A 15,183-nucleotide genomic window follows, 5' to 3' on the forward strand; every position below is an offset into this window, starting at 1 on the left:
CTTCCTTCGGTTTCTTCCTCCATCTTCTTCTTCTGGTTCTTCTGGTTCTTCCTCTGGTGTTCTTGTCCTGCATCTTCATCCGTGGCGTTGGCGTCTTCTTATCTTCTTCTCCTCGGGCCGCTCCGCATCCATGATGGCATGGAGGGAGGCTCCCACTGTGTGACGCTTCTCCTCTTCTGACGGTTCTTAAATAAGGGGGGGTGGGCCACCCGGTGACCCCGCCCCCCTCTGATGCACAAGGACTTGACGGGGACTTCCCTGTGGCAGCGTCACACAGCAGGAGCCTCCCTCAATGACATCATGGATGCGGAGCGGCCCGAGGAGAAGAAGATAAGAAGACGCCGTGGATGGAGATGCAGGACGAGAACACCGGAGGAAGAACCAGAAGAACCAGAAGAAGAAGATGGAGGAAGAAACCGAAGGAAGAGAGAAGATAGAAGAAAGAAGAAGCATTTAAATAAAGGAATTGTCAAAAACTGTCTCTTGTCATTTTTAACATTTTTGATATTTTTTTTGTGAAATGGTAGGGGTACTTTTATACCCCCTTACCATTTCACACGGGGGGGACGGGATCTGGGGGTCCCCTTGTTAAAGGGGGCTTCCAGATTCCGATAAGCCCCCCGCCCACAGACCCCCACAACCACCGGGCAAGGGTTGTGGGGATGCGTGCTCGGATAAGGGTCTGGTATGGATTTTTAGGGGGACCCCACGCCTTTTTTTTAAATTTTGGCGAGGGGTTCCCCTTAAAATCCATACCAGACCTGAAGGGTCTGGTATAGATTTTGAGGGGGACCCCACGTCATTTTTTTTTGTAAATTTTGGTTCGGGGTTCCCCTGTGGGGAATTCCCATGCCGTTTTTATCAATGAACTTTTATGTGTATTGTTGGACCGACAATTCATTAATAGCCGCGAGTAGTTTTAAATGACTTTTTTTCCTTTGAAATGTCATTTTGCTGTCAGGCTGTTCTAAACACGGGAAACATGCGCCCCTTTACAGGCATACTATAGACACCCCCCAGGTACGAAATTTAAAGGAATATTACACTCTTATTATGTTTCACTTTAAGCATTATTAAAATCACTGCTCCCGAAAAAATGGCCGTTTTTTAAAACTTTTTTTTTGCATTGATCCTTGTCCCCTGGGGCAGGACCCGGGTCCCCAAACACTTTTTATGACAATAACTTGCATATAAGCCTTTAAAATTAGCACTTTTGATTTCTCCCATAGACTTTTAAAGGGTGTTCTGTGGCTTTCGAATTTGCCGCGAACACCCCAAATTGTTCTCTGTTCGGCGAACAGCCAATATTCGAGTCGAACATGAGTTCAACTCGAACTCGAAGCTCATCCCTATTCATAATATGTCAAAGGCTTTTATTAACAATTACATTAAGTTTATGCAAAGAGTCAATATTTGCAGTGTTGACCCTTCTTTTTCAAGACATCTGCAATTCGCCCATGCATGCTGTCAATCAACTTTTGGGCCACATCCTGACTGATGGTAGCCCTTTCTTGCATAATCAGAGTTTGTCAGAATTTGAGGGGTTTTTTTGTTAACCCGTCTCTCGAGGATTGACCACAAGTTCTCAATTGGATTAAGGTCTGGAGAGTTTCCTGGCCATGAACCCCAAATTTTAATGTTTTGTTCCCCAAACTACTTGGTTATCAATTTTGCCTTATGGCAAAGTGCTCCATCATGCTGAAAAAGGTACTGTTCATCACCAAATTGTTCTTGGATAGTTGGGAGACGTTGCTCTTGGAGGATGTTTTTGTACCATTCTTAATTCATTACTGTGTTATTAGGCAAAATTGTGAGTGAGCCCACTCCCTTGGCTGAGATGCAACCCACACATAAATAGTCACAGGATGCTTTACTGTTGGCATGACACAGGACTGATGGTTGCACTCACATTTTTTCTCTGGACAAGGTTTTTTTTCGGATGCCACAAGCAATCAAAAAGGGGATTCATCAAAGAAAATGACTTTACCCCAGTCCTCAGCAGTCCAATCCCTGTACCTTTTGCAGAATATCAGTTTGACCCTGATGTTTTTTCCTGGTTAGAAGTGGCTTCTTTGCTGCCCTTCTTGACACCAGACCATCCTCCAAAAGTCTTTGCCTTACTGTGCGTGCAGATGCACTCACACCTGCCTGCTGCCATTCCTGAGCAAGCTCTGCACTGATGCCCTGATCCCGCAGCTGAATCAACTGTAGGAGACGGTCCTGGCACTTGCTAGACTTTCTTGGGTGCCCTGAAGCCTTCTTCACAAATTCAGTGGACATGTTCTGATCAAGGTAATTTTCAAGGCAAAGAGGGACTTTGCAATTAATTGCAATTCATCTGATCACTCTTCACACCATTCTGGAGTATATGCAAATTGCCATCATAAAAACTGAGGCAGCAGACTTTGTGAAAATTAATATTTGTATCATTCTTAAAACTTTTGGCCACGGCTGTACATTTTTACACTATGCACATAGGTATTGGAAATATAAAAAAAAATTTAAAAATTAACAAATAGATTTTACAGTTTCTATTTCATGTGCTGTTTATATTTGTCCATGTTGAAAAATCATTAACATACATGGAATCTAAATATTGTCATACAGCTCAGTGGAACTACAATATACAACCGTTCTAGAATGTATTGACTTATTTTGCCATGTCAGTGCATTTAATAAATAACAAATATCATAATTGTTATGAATTTCCCAGCTTTTATCTGTTCAATTGGATTAAGAAAATGTCCTTGTCTTCTCTTAGTACCATTTCAACCCTTTTCAGTCCATACTGATAATGGAAGGTGAAGATATTGACAGCATCAACCAAGCTCTTCGGAAAGTTTCATATATCAACTCACGGCAGTTTCCAAACACTGGCAAAAGACGACTGAGGGTGTCATCTAAAGTCCAGTAAGTGGCAAAAAAACCCACATATAACAGCTTTGAGAAGAAATGTGTGATTGTAGACACTGTCTGGTTTACAATGTTATGGGGTAATTGTCTTAGGTTTGCTAAGCCTTTGGTTTAGAGTTGGTGAGCTTCTAGAGGTCTCAGACCCTACAATGGACAGTCTCCACTGTCAGCTTACTGGTTTTGAAGTTAAAATGAAACTTTACCCATAACAACTTGAGAAAAATGCTCTTTAGCAAAGAACATATATTCCACATGATTAATTATGCTACCAAAATTGGTGTATGGTACAAACTGCCTCTAGCTTGCTTCTGTTTCCTCTTGCTGGAGGCTGCCAGTTTTCTGAATCCCAGAGCCCCTGAGCAGCAGTAAATATTTAGGTTATCAGCAGATTGGTCTCTATTGGCTCTGTGTTTGGCACAGTGCAGAGAATAGAGAACATCTGAGGCTGTGCAGACCATGCATTACTAGATTTGTAAACAGTATAGGCACTTATTTTTTTTTCAAATAACAGTTTATTAGTTATCTCCGCAAGTAAAAGAACAAAGACAGAGCACAGTAAGTTCCAGGTAGCTCTAGAACAGGGATATAGCAAGTAAAAGCATTGTATCAGTAAGTGGTGCATGATCATTGCTAAGTCATACTATGAACTGTAAAATAATAATTAAGGTTTGCCATAGGCTAGATGAGAGCCTATCGGATATGAGAAATAACATAAAAGAAGACGTAGAAAAGAGAGAGGGGATAGAGAGAGTTGAAGGAGTAAGATAAGAAAGGAGAGATGTAAAAGTGAAGTAGTGTCTCAGCCATCGGCTCAGGGCGGGTCCTCTTTGTGATACCACTCTTCCCAGATCTTATCGTGCAAATCCAGCCTATCCTGTAATCTAGCTGTCATTTTTTCCATTAGCTCCACATCCTTTATTCTAGTGTACAGAACGTCTTGGGAGGGTGGGGAGCATCACTTTCAGTTGAGGGAGTACCTTCTTGGATGGTTTGGGAATTTGTAATGGTGACACACCAAGCAGGAAGAATTTTGGCATCATGGGGACCTGCACCTCAAAGAGGCGGGGCAACAGGCTCTGTATCTCAGTGCAGAAAGGCACTATCATGGGGCAGGCAGCTCCAGTAAATATGATAGAGGGTACCTTTGTCCCACTGACAGCGCCAGCACCGATCACAGCTAAAGGGATAGATACTATGGAGTACGTCTGGTGTCAACTACCAAAAGAAAAGGATTTTAAAAGCATTCTTCTTGTAGAGCGTTCACAAGGAGCTTTTAGCTGCCTGGGACCAAATTGTCTGCCATGTCATTTCGAGGATTTCTTTTTCCAATAACTTTTCCCAGCAGAGCATGTATACCCTGATTTAGTATAGAGTAGGATAAAAAAATGTGAACTGAAAGGCTATGGTGGTACCTCATCCTAGATAGAATTTACAGAACAGAGAACCAACATGACGGATTATAACGGTACCATTGAGGAATTCATACACATAATACTTTCTAATAAGTTTATTTTACAAAATTAAATACATAGAAAACATTGTAAAATCACTAGGATGTTCTCTGGAGGTTCAACAATGATAGTTACAGTATATGTCACAAAGATGGTTGACGCGTTTCACAAAATATCTTCTTCAGAACCAATTACTGATTGACTTGTAACCAGAGAACTTTAAGTTGGAAAAATCATTAAAGATGAATGTATGCCTTATATGGATCAAACAAGGAATATAAACATTTATGCTGATCTTCTTAGGTTAATATAGTGACACTCATAAAAAGGGAGCATTAAACCTTACATGTTGTGAACCCAAGATAGTTGAACCTGGAGATCAGAACCGGTGTGCCCCAAAAATCTATTACTGACTATCACTCTGATAGCATTGGTTATGTGTCTATAGTGAGTATACCCAGTTATTATTCTTATTTTTCCCTCTTTTATTATTTTTTGTTTTTTTATTTTTTATTTTCTACTATATATTTTTTTATTTTTATTTTGAGAGATGTTATTACTGACTCTATATGTTTCGGGCAATATTTTAATTAGGGAATTTTTTGATTGATACATATACAGTGGGGACGGAAAGTATTCAGACCCCCTTAAATTTTTCACTCTTTGTTATATTGCAACCATTTGCTACAATAATTTAAGTTCATTTTTTTCCTCATTAATGTACACACAGCACCCCATATTGACAGAAAAACACAGAATTGTTGACATTTTTGCAGATTTATTAAAAGAGAACAACTGAAATATCACATGGTCCTAAGGATTCAGACCCTTTGCTGTGACACTCATATATTTAACTCAGGTGCTGTCCATTTCTTCTGATCATCCTTGAGATGGTTCTACACCTTCATTTGAGTCTAGCTGTGTTTGATTATACTGATTGGACTTGATTAGGAAAGCCACACACCTGTCTATATAAGACCTTACAGCTCACAGTGCATGTCAAAGCAAATGAGAATCATGAGGTCAAAGGAACTGCCTGAAGAGCTCAGAGATAGAATTGTGGCAAGGCACAGATCTGGCCAAGGTTACAAAAAAATTCTGCTGCACTTAAGGTTCCTAAGAGCACAATAGCCTCCATAATCCTTAAATGGAAGACGTTTGAGACGACCAGAACCCTTCCTAGAGCTGGCCGTCTGGCCAAACTGAGCTATCGGGGGAGAAGAGCCTTGGTGAGAGAGGTAAAGAAGAACCCAAAGATCACTGTGGCTGAGATCCAGAGATGCAGTCGGGAGATGGGAGAAAGTTGTAGAAAGTCAACCATCACTGCAACCCTCCACCAGTCAAGGCTTTATGGCAGAGTGGCCCGACGGAAGCCTCTCCTCAGTGCAAGACACATGAAAACCCGCATGGAGTTTGCTAAAAAAAAAAAACACCTGAAGGACTCCAAGATGGTGAGAAATAAGATTCTCTGGTCTGATGAGACCAAGATAGAACTTTTTTAACCCTAATTTTAAGCGGTATGTGTGGAGAAAACCAGGCACTGCTCATCACCTGTCCAATACAGTCCCAACAGTGAAGCATGGTGGTGGCAGCATCATGCTGTGGGGGTGTTTTTCAGCTGCAGGGACAGGACAACTGGTTGCAATTGAGGGAAAGATGAATGCAGCCAAGTACAGGGATATCCTGGACAAAAACCTTCTCCAGAGTGCTCAGGACCTCAGACTGGGCTTAAAGTTTACGACAATGACCCTAGGCACACAGCTAAAATAACGAAGGAGTGGCTTCACAACAACTCTGTGAATGTTCTTGAATGGCCCAGCCAGAGCTCTGACTTAAACCTAATTGAGCATCTCTGGAGAGACCTAAAAATGGCTGTCCACCAACGTTTACTATCCAACCTAACAAGTGGAGAGGATCTGCAAGGAGGAATGGCAGAGGATCCCCAAATCCAGGTGTGAAAAACTTGTTGCATCTTTCCCAAAAAGACTCATGGCTGTATTAGATGAAAAGGGTGCTTCTACTAAATACTGAGCAAAGAGTCTGAATACTTAGGACCATGTGACATTTCATTTTTTCTTTTTTAATAAATCTGCAAAAATGTCAACAATTCTGTGTTTTTCTGTCAATATGGGGTGCTGTGTGTACATTAATGAGAAAAAAAATGAACTTAAATGATTTTAGCAAATGGCTGCAATATAACAGAGTATAAAATTTAAGGGGGTCCGAATACTTTCCGTCCCCACTCTATATAGGGCTTATACTGGTCCAAGTCCTGCATTCCATGGGTACCATTCACTCTTTACATCCTACTTTTTTTGGGGCACACCATTTCTGATCTCCAGGTTCAACTATCTTGGGTTCACAACATGTAAGTTATAATGCTTTCTATTTATGAGTGTCACTATATTAACCTAAGAAGATCATCATAAATGTTTATATTCCTTGTATGATCCATATAAGGCATACAATCATCTTTAATGATATCTATTTCTCCCATGTCTCCAACTTAAGATTCTCTGGTTACGAGTCAATAAGTAATTGGTTCTGAAGAAGCTATTTTGTGAAACGCGTCAACCATCTTTGTGACATATACTGTTACTATCATTGTTGAACCTCAAGAGAACATCCTAGGGATTTTACAATGTTTTCTATGTTTTTAATTTTGTAAAATAAACTTCTTAGAAAGTTTTATGTGTATGAATTCCTCAATGGTACGTGATAATCCGTCATGTTGGTTCTTTGATTTGTAACTAGTACAGAGTAGGAATTAAGTAGCCGGTATACTGTATGTCAGAGATCAGACCCCGGCATGTGGATCCCTCTAATATTAAACTCTTGAAGGGGTATGACGCTGAAAATTGTAGGTTTGGGGCAAAAGATTGAGCGTAGTAGAATATTTGCAGATATCCAAAAAACACCTGGTGAGGTAAGTCATATTTTTCCTGGAGTTCAGTAAACATCAGTAATGTGATCTTGGGTCCACCAAGTGGCCAAAGTGGAATAAGTTCCCGCGTTGTCCATGGCGAAGACATCTGGTGAGTGTGACTAGCAAGCATCTTGGGGTTGCAGAGGAAAGAGGTTGACAGCGACTTTTCTGACCTAAGCTCATGTGCGCGTGACATTTTGTGCCAGAGCAACCTAAGTTGAGACATAGACCCCAAAAGCCTACCAGGGTCCACCTCCGCATTCGCATTCCAGAGTAAGCTATTTGGGTATATGGGCAAGAGCCATATCTTTTCAATCTCTGTCCATTTATTATAATATCGTTGAGGGAACCAGGAGGTCAAGGCACACAATTGGGTCACTTGATAGTATTTTACCAGCTTATCGAACGCTAGCCCCCATTAGACATGTGCGCCGTCAATAAATTCATTATGTTTCGTTCCGTTCCATTTCGTATTAGAATTAATTCATATTTCGTAATTCGTGTCCAAAATTTCGTATGAAATATGAATTTTCGTAACAATTACGAATGTTTGTTATGATGAGTTTATCATTATGAGGTGCTCCCACCATCCCTGTGCTGACTTCCTGGGTTTTTAACTTTTAGGTTTTTTAACATTTCACAACAATTACAAATGTTCGTTATGATTAATTTATCAATATGAGTGGCTCCCACCATCCCTGTGCTGTGCTGACTTCCTGGGTTTTTAACTTTTAGGTTCGTTAACTTTTTGTAACAATTACAAATGTTCGTTATGATGAATTTATCATTATGAGGGGCTCCCACCATCCCTGTGCTGTGCTGACTTCCTGGGTTTTTAATTTTTAGGTTCGTTAACTTTTCGTAACAATTACGAATGTTCGTTATGATGAATTTATCATTATGAGGGGCTCCCACCATCCCTGTGCTGTGCTGACTTCCTGGGTTTTTAACTTTTAGGTTCGTTAACTTTTCGTAACAATTATGAATGTTCGTTAGGAATTTGAATCCGAAATTCGTAAACGAAATTTCGTATTTCGTACAAAATTCGGAAGCATAGCAATTTGTATTTCGGATCCACCCGAATGTACGAATTTACGGAAATTCGTATGAATTTTTGATTTGTACAAAACGAATCACACATGTATAGCCCCCATCGGATCGGGACGCCATTAAGACCAAGCTGGGTATCTTGTGCCTCCTGTAGTTCCAGACAAAGCGTTACAGATCTGCTTGAAGATTCTTAAATGTGCATAGGTGACAGGGATAGGCAGTGTGTGGAATAGATACAGGAGTTTAGGGAGAATGGTCACCTTCACACAGGCCACTCGTCCCAGAAGGGAAATGGAAAATCTCTTATGGAGCAAAACAGGGGGAGAAAGTTTTCTTGATATAGGGTGGAAAAGGTCGGGGATATATGAACCCCTAGATATTTCAGGGTTGAGGAATTCCAGTTGTAGGGGAAACACTTCTGCAGGTGGTGCACTTCGGCTGCCGGGTAGGGATGAGCCAAACACCCCTCGGTTCGGTTCGCAGCAGAACATGCGAACAGGCAAAAAATTTGTTCGAACACCGTTAAAGTCTATGGGACACAAACATGAATAATCAAAAGTGCTAATTTTAAAGGCTTATATGTATGCAAGTTATTGTCATAAAACATGTTTGGGGACCTGGGTCCTGCCCCAGGGGACATGTATCAATGCAAAAAAAAGTTTTAAAAACGGCTGTTTTTTCAGGAGCAGTGATTTTAATAATGCTTAAAGTGAAACAATAAAAGTGAAATATTCCTTTAAATTTCATACCTGGAGGGTGTCTATAGTATGCCTGTAAAGTATCGCATAAAATGACATTTCTAAAGGAAAATAAGTCATTTAAAACTACTCGCGGCTATAATGAATTGTCGGGTCTCGGCACTACAGATAAAAGTAATTAAAAAAAAACGGCATGGGATTCCCCCACAGTCCATTACCAGGCCATTTGGGTCTGGTATGAATATTAGGGGGAACCCGAACCAAAATTAAAAAAAAAAATTGCGTGGGTCCCCCCAAAAATCCATACCAGACCCTTATCCAAGCACGCAACCTGGCAGGCCGCAGAAAAGAGGGGGGACAAGATAGCGGCCCCCTCCTGAACTATACAAGGCCACATGCCCTTAACATGAGGAGGGTGCTTTGGGGTAGCCCCCCAAAGCACCTTGTCCTCATGTTGATGAGGAGAAGGGCCTCATCCCCACAACCCTTGCCCGATGGTTGTGGGGGTCTGCGGGTGGGGGTATTATTGGAATCTGAAAGTCCCCTTTATAAGGGGACCCCCAGATCCTGGCCTTCCCCCGTGTGAAATGGTAACGGGGTACAAATGTACCCCTACCATTTCACAAAGTGTCAAAATGGTAAAAATGTCAAGACACGGCTTGGGACAAGTCCTTTATTAAAAAATAAAAAAATAAAAATGTCCTATGTAGTCCATTGTTCTTCTTCTCTTGCTCTGCCGACGGACCGGGAAAAAAAAAAAGCCGCACCGGCCCACCTCCATGGGAGGCACTCACCATATGACGCATTCTCGCAGGTGACAGTTGTTTTATAACTGAGGGTGGGGCCACATGATGACGTCCCCGTGTGACCCCGCCCCCTCTGATGCATGGGGACATCCCTATGGCTTCCCTGTAGTGTCACAGGGGGGCAGGGCCACCCGCTGATGACCTGACCCCATCCTCCTCTAAAGCTACGGGGAAGCCATAGGGATGTCCCCATGCATCAGAGGGGGTGGTATCACCCAGGGACGTCACCATGTGGCCCCGCCCTCAGTTATAAAAGAACGGTCACCTGCGAGGATGTGTCATACGGCGGGTGCCTCCCATGGAGGCTGGTAGGTGCGGCTTTTTTTTTTCGGTCCGTTGGTGGAGCAAGAGAAGAAGAAGAATGGATTACGTGGGAGATTTTTATTTTTTTATTTTTTAATAAAGGACTTGTCCCAAGCCGTGTCTTGTCATTTTTACCATTTTGACACTTTTTTTGTGAAATGGTAACGGGGTACATTTGTACCCCGTTACCATTTCACACAGGGGGAGGCCAGGATTTTGGGGTCCCCTTGTTAAAGGGGGCTTCCAGATTCTGATAAGCCCAGACCCCCACAACCACCGGTCAAGGGTTGTGGGGATGAGGCCCTTGTCCCCATCAACATGGGGACAAGGTGCTTTGGGGTCTGGTATGGATTTTTGGGGGGACCCCCACGCCATTTTTTAAAAAATTTTGTCATGGGGTTCCGCTTAATATCCATACCAGACCTGAAGGGTCTGGTATAGAATTTGGGGGGACCCCCACACTATTTTTTTTTATTTTGGTTCGGGGTTCCCCTAATATTCATACCAGACCCAAAGGGCCTGGTAATGGACTGTGGGGGAATCCCATGCCGTTTTTATCAATGACTTTTATCTGTATTGCCGAGACCCAACAATTTACTATAGGCGCAAGTACTTTTGAATGACTTTTTTTCCTTTAGAAATGTCATTTTGTGCAGGGACTGTTCTAAACACCGGAAACATGCGCTACTTTACCGGCATACTATAGACACTCCCCAGGTATGAAATTTAAAGAAATATTTCACTTTTATTGTTTCACTTTAAGCGTTATTAAAATTACTGCTCCCGAAAAATGGCAGTTTTTAAAAAAAAATTTTGTATTGATACATGTCTCCTGGGGCAGGACCCAGGTCCCCAAACACTTTTTATGACAATAACTTGCATAATAACCTTTAAAATTGTCACTTTTGATTTCTCCCATAGACTTTTAATGGGTGTTCCGCGGCTTTCGAATTTGCCGCAAACACCCCAAATTGTTCGCTATTCGGTGAACGGGCGAACAGCCAATGTTCGAGTCAAACTCGTGTTCGACCCGAACATAAAGCTCATCCCTACTGCCGGATGTTAATTGGAAGTGCCTCTGATTTGGTCGCATTTAATTTAAAACCCGAGGGACCTATAGATGTCCAAGTTCAGTGTGCAAGTTGGGAAGGGAGATTCTAGGCTGGGTCAAGGGTCAAGGTGAGTATGACATCATCCGCAAACAGTGATAGTTTAAACTCTTTCTTTCTGACTGGGATACCCAAATGTCTGGGTTTCTCTAAAAAAGTTTGTTCCCTAGTGGGGCTTTAAAACAGCAATGCACAACATAAAAGGGATATTACTTGTTGGTATAGGAGAAACAATTTATTTACAAAATGTCCAATGAAATCACATGATTGAATACAGTATGTACAAATAAAAAATCTGGTCCAATGACATAGTTCATATTCCATAATGCGGTAAAAAACACGTTCGGCACATCATTACATTACATAGTGTTGTATGGTTAGCAAGTCCGACGCATTTTGACCTAGATACGGTCTCTTCAGGGGGCACATTTAGATTTAAAAAATATATAAATACATTTATTCAGAATTATACAATTTATTGTCATTTATCACATTAAATAGATCATGGTGGTGGGTTTTACTGTTAATAAATGGAATAAGTGTTCCATATTCCAAGATGGTCGGAGCCATTGGAGAATTCAAAGGGTGCGCAGGCAGCCCCCACCTCCCCAGGAAGGAAGAGCCAACGCCAAGGGGCTTACAAGGAGCCACACTAGTACACGGGTTTCTGCGAATGGATGCCGCCAGGGGTTTAACACATAGTGCAAACAATAGAGGTGAGAGTGGGCACCCCTGGCGGGTACCATTAGCAATCGGGAAAGAGGAAGATAGAGCAAAAGAAGTTTTCACTTGAGATGTAGGGTTGGTATATAGATGTAGAATAGCCCGCAGAAAGGGTCCATGGAATCCCATGTGGCATAATGTGGCAAACAGGAAGGGCCAGCCAAGGCAGTCAAAGGCCTTTTCCTCATCCAGACCAAGGACTAAGGACTCCAGGTCATCCCTGTTTGCCACATCAATTAAGTCTATTACCCTTCTCGTGTTGTCCTCTGCCTGACGAAGAGGGACAAAGCCCACCTGATCTTTGCGTATTAAAGAGGGTAATATCACGTTCAGGCATTTTGACAGAAGTTATTTATCTGGTCTTTATCTGGTTTCGGTATTAAAGTGAGGAACGATCTTTGCATGTCTGAGGGAAAGGGAGTTTGCTGGAAGAAGGCGCTAAAGAGTTTACACATATGCAGCAGTAGGAGGGGAAGAAAGGATTTATTATACTCATAGGGGAGGCTGTCCAGACCGGGGGATTTATGCGTAGGGAGAGTTTTGATGGTTGACATGAGTTCCTCCTCCGTGATGGGTGCGTTGAGGGAAAGGAGGTCCAAGGCCTGAAGTCGGGAGATTCCACTCCATTCTAGATAGTGGTTCATGCGGTCAGTTAGTTCGGGTGGAGGGGAGTCATGAGGGATCTCAGGGTTGTTGTATAGATCTCCTCAAAGGAGTGGACAATGTCCAGGGGATGAGATAGTAGGCAGCCCATTCTGTTTTTAATTTGGTGTGGAGTAGTCGTGTGAGAGCGTTCAGCCAACTTCCGAGCTCATAGAAAGTGGGCCTTGTTACCCTTATCATAGTACAGTTGTCTTAGCCTAGTCAAGGCCTTTTCTACTTGGCCTAGTGCCAGGTCCTTAAGAGCCATACTGGGACGGATTATTTTTTTTGAGTAGGGGTAGGGATGGGGAGGATTGTAGTCGGAGTTCCAGGGCCCTAAGTTTCCTCTCAGTCTGTGATTTGGTGGCCCTCACATCTTTTTTCATAGCCGAAGCAAACACAATGCAGCAACCTCAGAGAACTGCCTTATGGGCTTCCCAGAGTGTGGAAGAGGATACATCAGGAGTGTTCTCGGTGAAGTAGAGTTTCAGTGTGGATTCTAGTTTTATTTTGGAGGGGATGTGTTGTAAGAGGAAGGTGCTGCCATTGACATGGTTTATGGTTAAGGACACCTAAGTCCAGTTTAATCAGGATAGGGGCACTGTCAGACCAGGAGATCGGGAGAACAGCATGCCATTATTAACAAAGAGATAGTCAATACGGGAATGAATACAGTGGGGGCAGAATAAAACATGTACTGTCGATCCCCGGGGTGGAGAATCCACCAGGAGTCAAAAAGGGCATATAGCCTAGTGATGTGGTGGAAGAGTTTCGAGTCTCTAGCGGCATGGGTTTGCGAGTCCCCAGGGTTCACCACGTGGTGATCAAGCACCGAGGAATGGGATAGGTTGAAGTCCCCACCTACTATTAAGAATTCATTGGGTGTTCGAAAGAGGCGCCCAAACACTTTCGTTAGTAAGTTATTCTGGTGAACATTCGGGGCATAGAGGGTGCAAAAAGTGACTGCCTGCAACTTCCATTGCCCGCGCAGAATAATATAGTGTCCTCGTGGGTGAATGAAAGACTCAGAGCACATGAATGGGGATCCACATTTAAAAAGAATAGCTACACAGGCCCGCTTGCAGGGGTTAAACGCCTGATAAACCTGAGGGTAGTGTCTGGAAGCAAATGCGAAGGAGTCCCTCCTATTAAAGTGGGTCTCCTGAATCAGGATGATATCTGCCCCCGACTGCCTGAATTCTCTAAGTGCCAGGTGTCTTTTCCTATTGGAGTTTAGGCCGTGGACATTTAATGACATAACCTTAGCCATGGTGGTGCATGTATGCAAACATAAGAACACTTATCTGGTCCATCTGGAGGAATGCCGTGGTGCAGAGGCCGGGAGTGTGCCATCTCCAGGAGAGGATCCAGATGGTTGCTATGGAGTGGAGTGTGGAGTGAGCCAGTTGAGGACAAATAAGGAGAAAAGCAGAAACTAGGAGGAAAGAAAAAGATAGATTAATACTACATACAGTAGGCAAAACAAACATTGTGAGTAAGTTCTGTGAGGCCTGTGGGATATAGGGCCAACTAAGTTCCTATATGTCAACCTGGCCAAAGATAGGAAACAGGCCAGGGGGACACAGAGAACCGCAGTGATAATTATCAAAAATCAACAATAGAACTTTAAAGGAACTCTAGGGGGTAAACCAATGGGGGTTCTAGTGATCGGAAGGGTAACAACTCTCAAATCTCTTTCGAGATATGCCCAGTAAACTAAACAAGGGTGAATCAGGGGCCTAAAGGGACCTTGCGTAAGGCTGTAGGGTGATCCAGGAATGTCAGCCAGGAGAAAGTTCGGATCATAGGTGGGTATGACAAAGGGGGAAGCCCTGCTTCAGTCAGACATATTTTGGTTTGGCAGCTTTACAGGGGGTGTCCGGACCATGGGAACATTTAGCTGGGGGGACCTTCTGCCAGACTGTGAGCGGGGGTGTTGGGGTAGCCACCAAGTCCAATTCCTGGAGTTGGGGGACAGGGATCCCCAGAACACCACAGAAAGCTTCTAGGTCTTCCCGATAGCATAGTATGGCATATTGCCCTTGTCGTCTTGCTGTGAGGCTGCAGGGGAATCCCCAAAGGTATACAATGTTCTCTTCCTATAGCGAGTGGAGAAGGGGTTGGAGGAGCCTGTGCTTTTGCAGGGTAATCCAAGAGAGGTCCGGGTATAGCTGTACTGGTGCGTTGTCAAACACTACCTTGTGCATGATATCTTCTTTCAGGGGGTAAGAGTAAACTCTGAAAATGACATTGTGGGGTTTAGAGGCAAGACCTTTAGGACACAGGGCACGGTGTGCTCTATCCATTTCAATGTGTTTATCTGGGGGTCTCCCAGAAGATCATTAAATAGGGTTTTCAAGGTGGTTTGCAGGTCTTTTGGGGCCCTCCGATTCAGGTAGGCCCCTGACTCGGATATTGTTCCTGCATCCCTGGTTGTCCAGGTCTTCAACGTGGCGCTGCATGTCTCTCAGCAGTATGCGATGATCTGCTCCTTGTAGTTGAGTGCAATGTACTGCCAGTTTGTTTTTTGTATTACCTCCTCCTCCATCTCTACTCTGTCTG

At 43.0% G+C, this 15,183-nt stretch overlaps 1 protein-coding gene across 1 annotated transcript in view; it reads left to right on the forward strand.

Annotated features, from left to right (window-relative positions):
- Positions 1–15,183, forward strand: part of CLSTN2 (calsyntenin 2) — a 1,488,165-nt gene that overhangs the window by 1,388,995 nt on the left and 83,987 nt on the right. Inside the window, exon 11 of the mRNA XM_073625925.1 lies at positions 2,762–2,910. Coding sequence (XP_073482026.1) covers positions 2,762–2,910 — 149 coding nt within the window. The remainder of the gene's footprint in view (positions 1–2,761; positions 2,911–15,183) is intronic.

The sequence above is a fragment of the Aquarana catesbeiana genome, linkage group LG04, assembly GCF_042186555.1.
Source record: "Aquarana catesbeiana isolate 2022-GZ linkage group LG04, ASM4218655v1, whole genome shotgun sequence".
Taxonomy (NCBI): domain Eukaryota; kingdom Metazoa; phylum Chordata; class Amphibia; order Anura; family Ranidae; genus Aquarana; species Aquarana catesbeiana.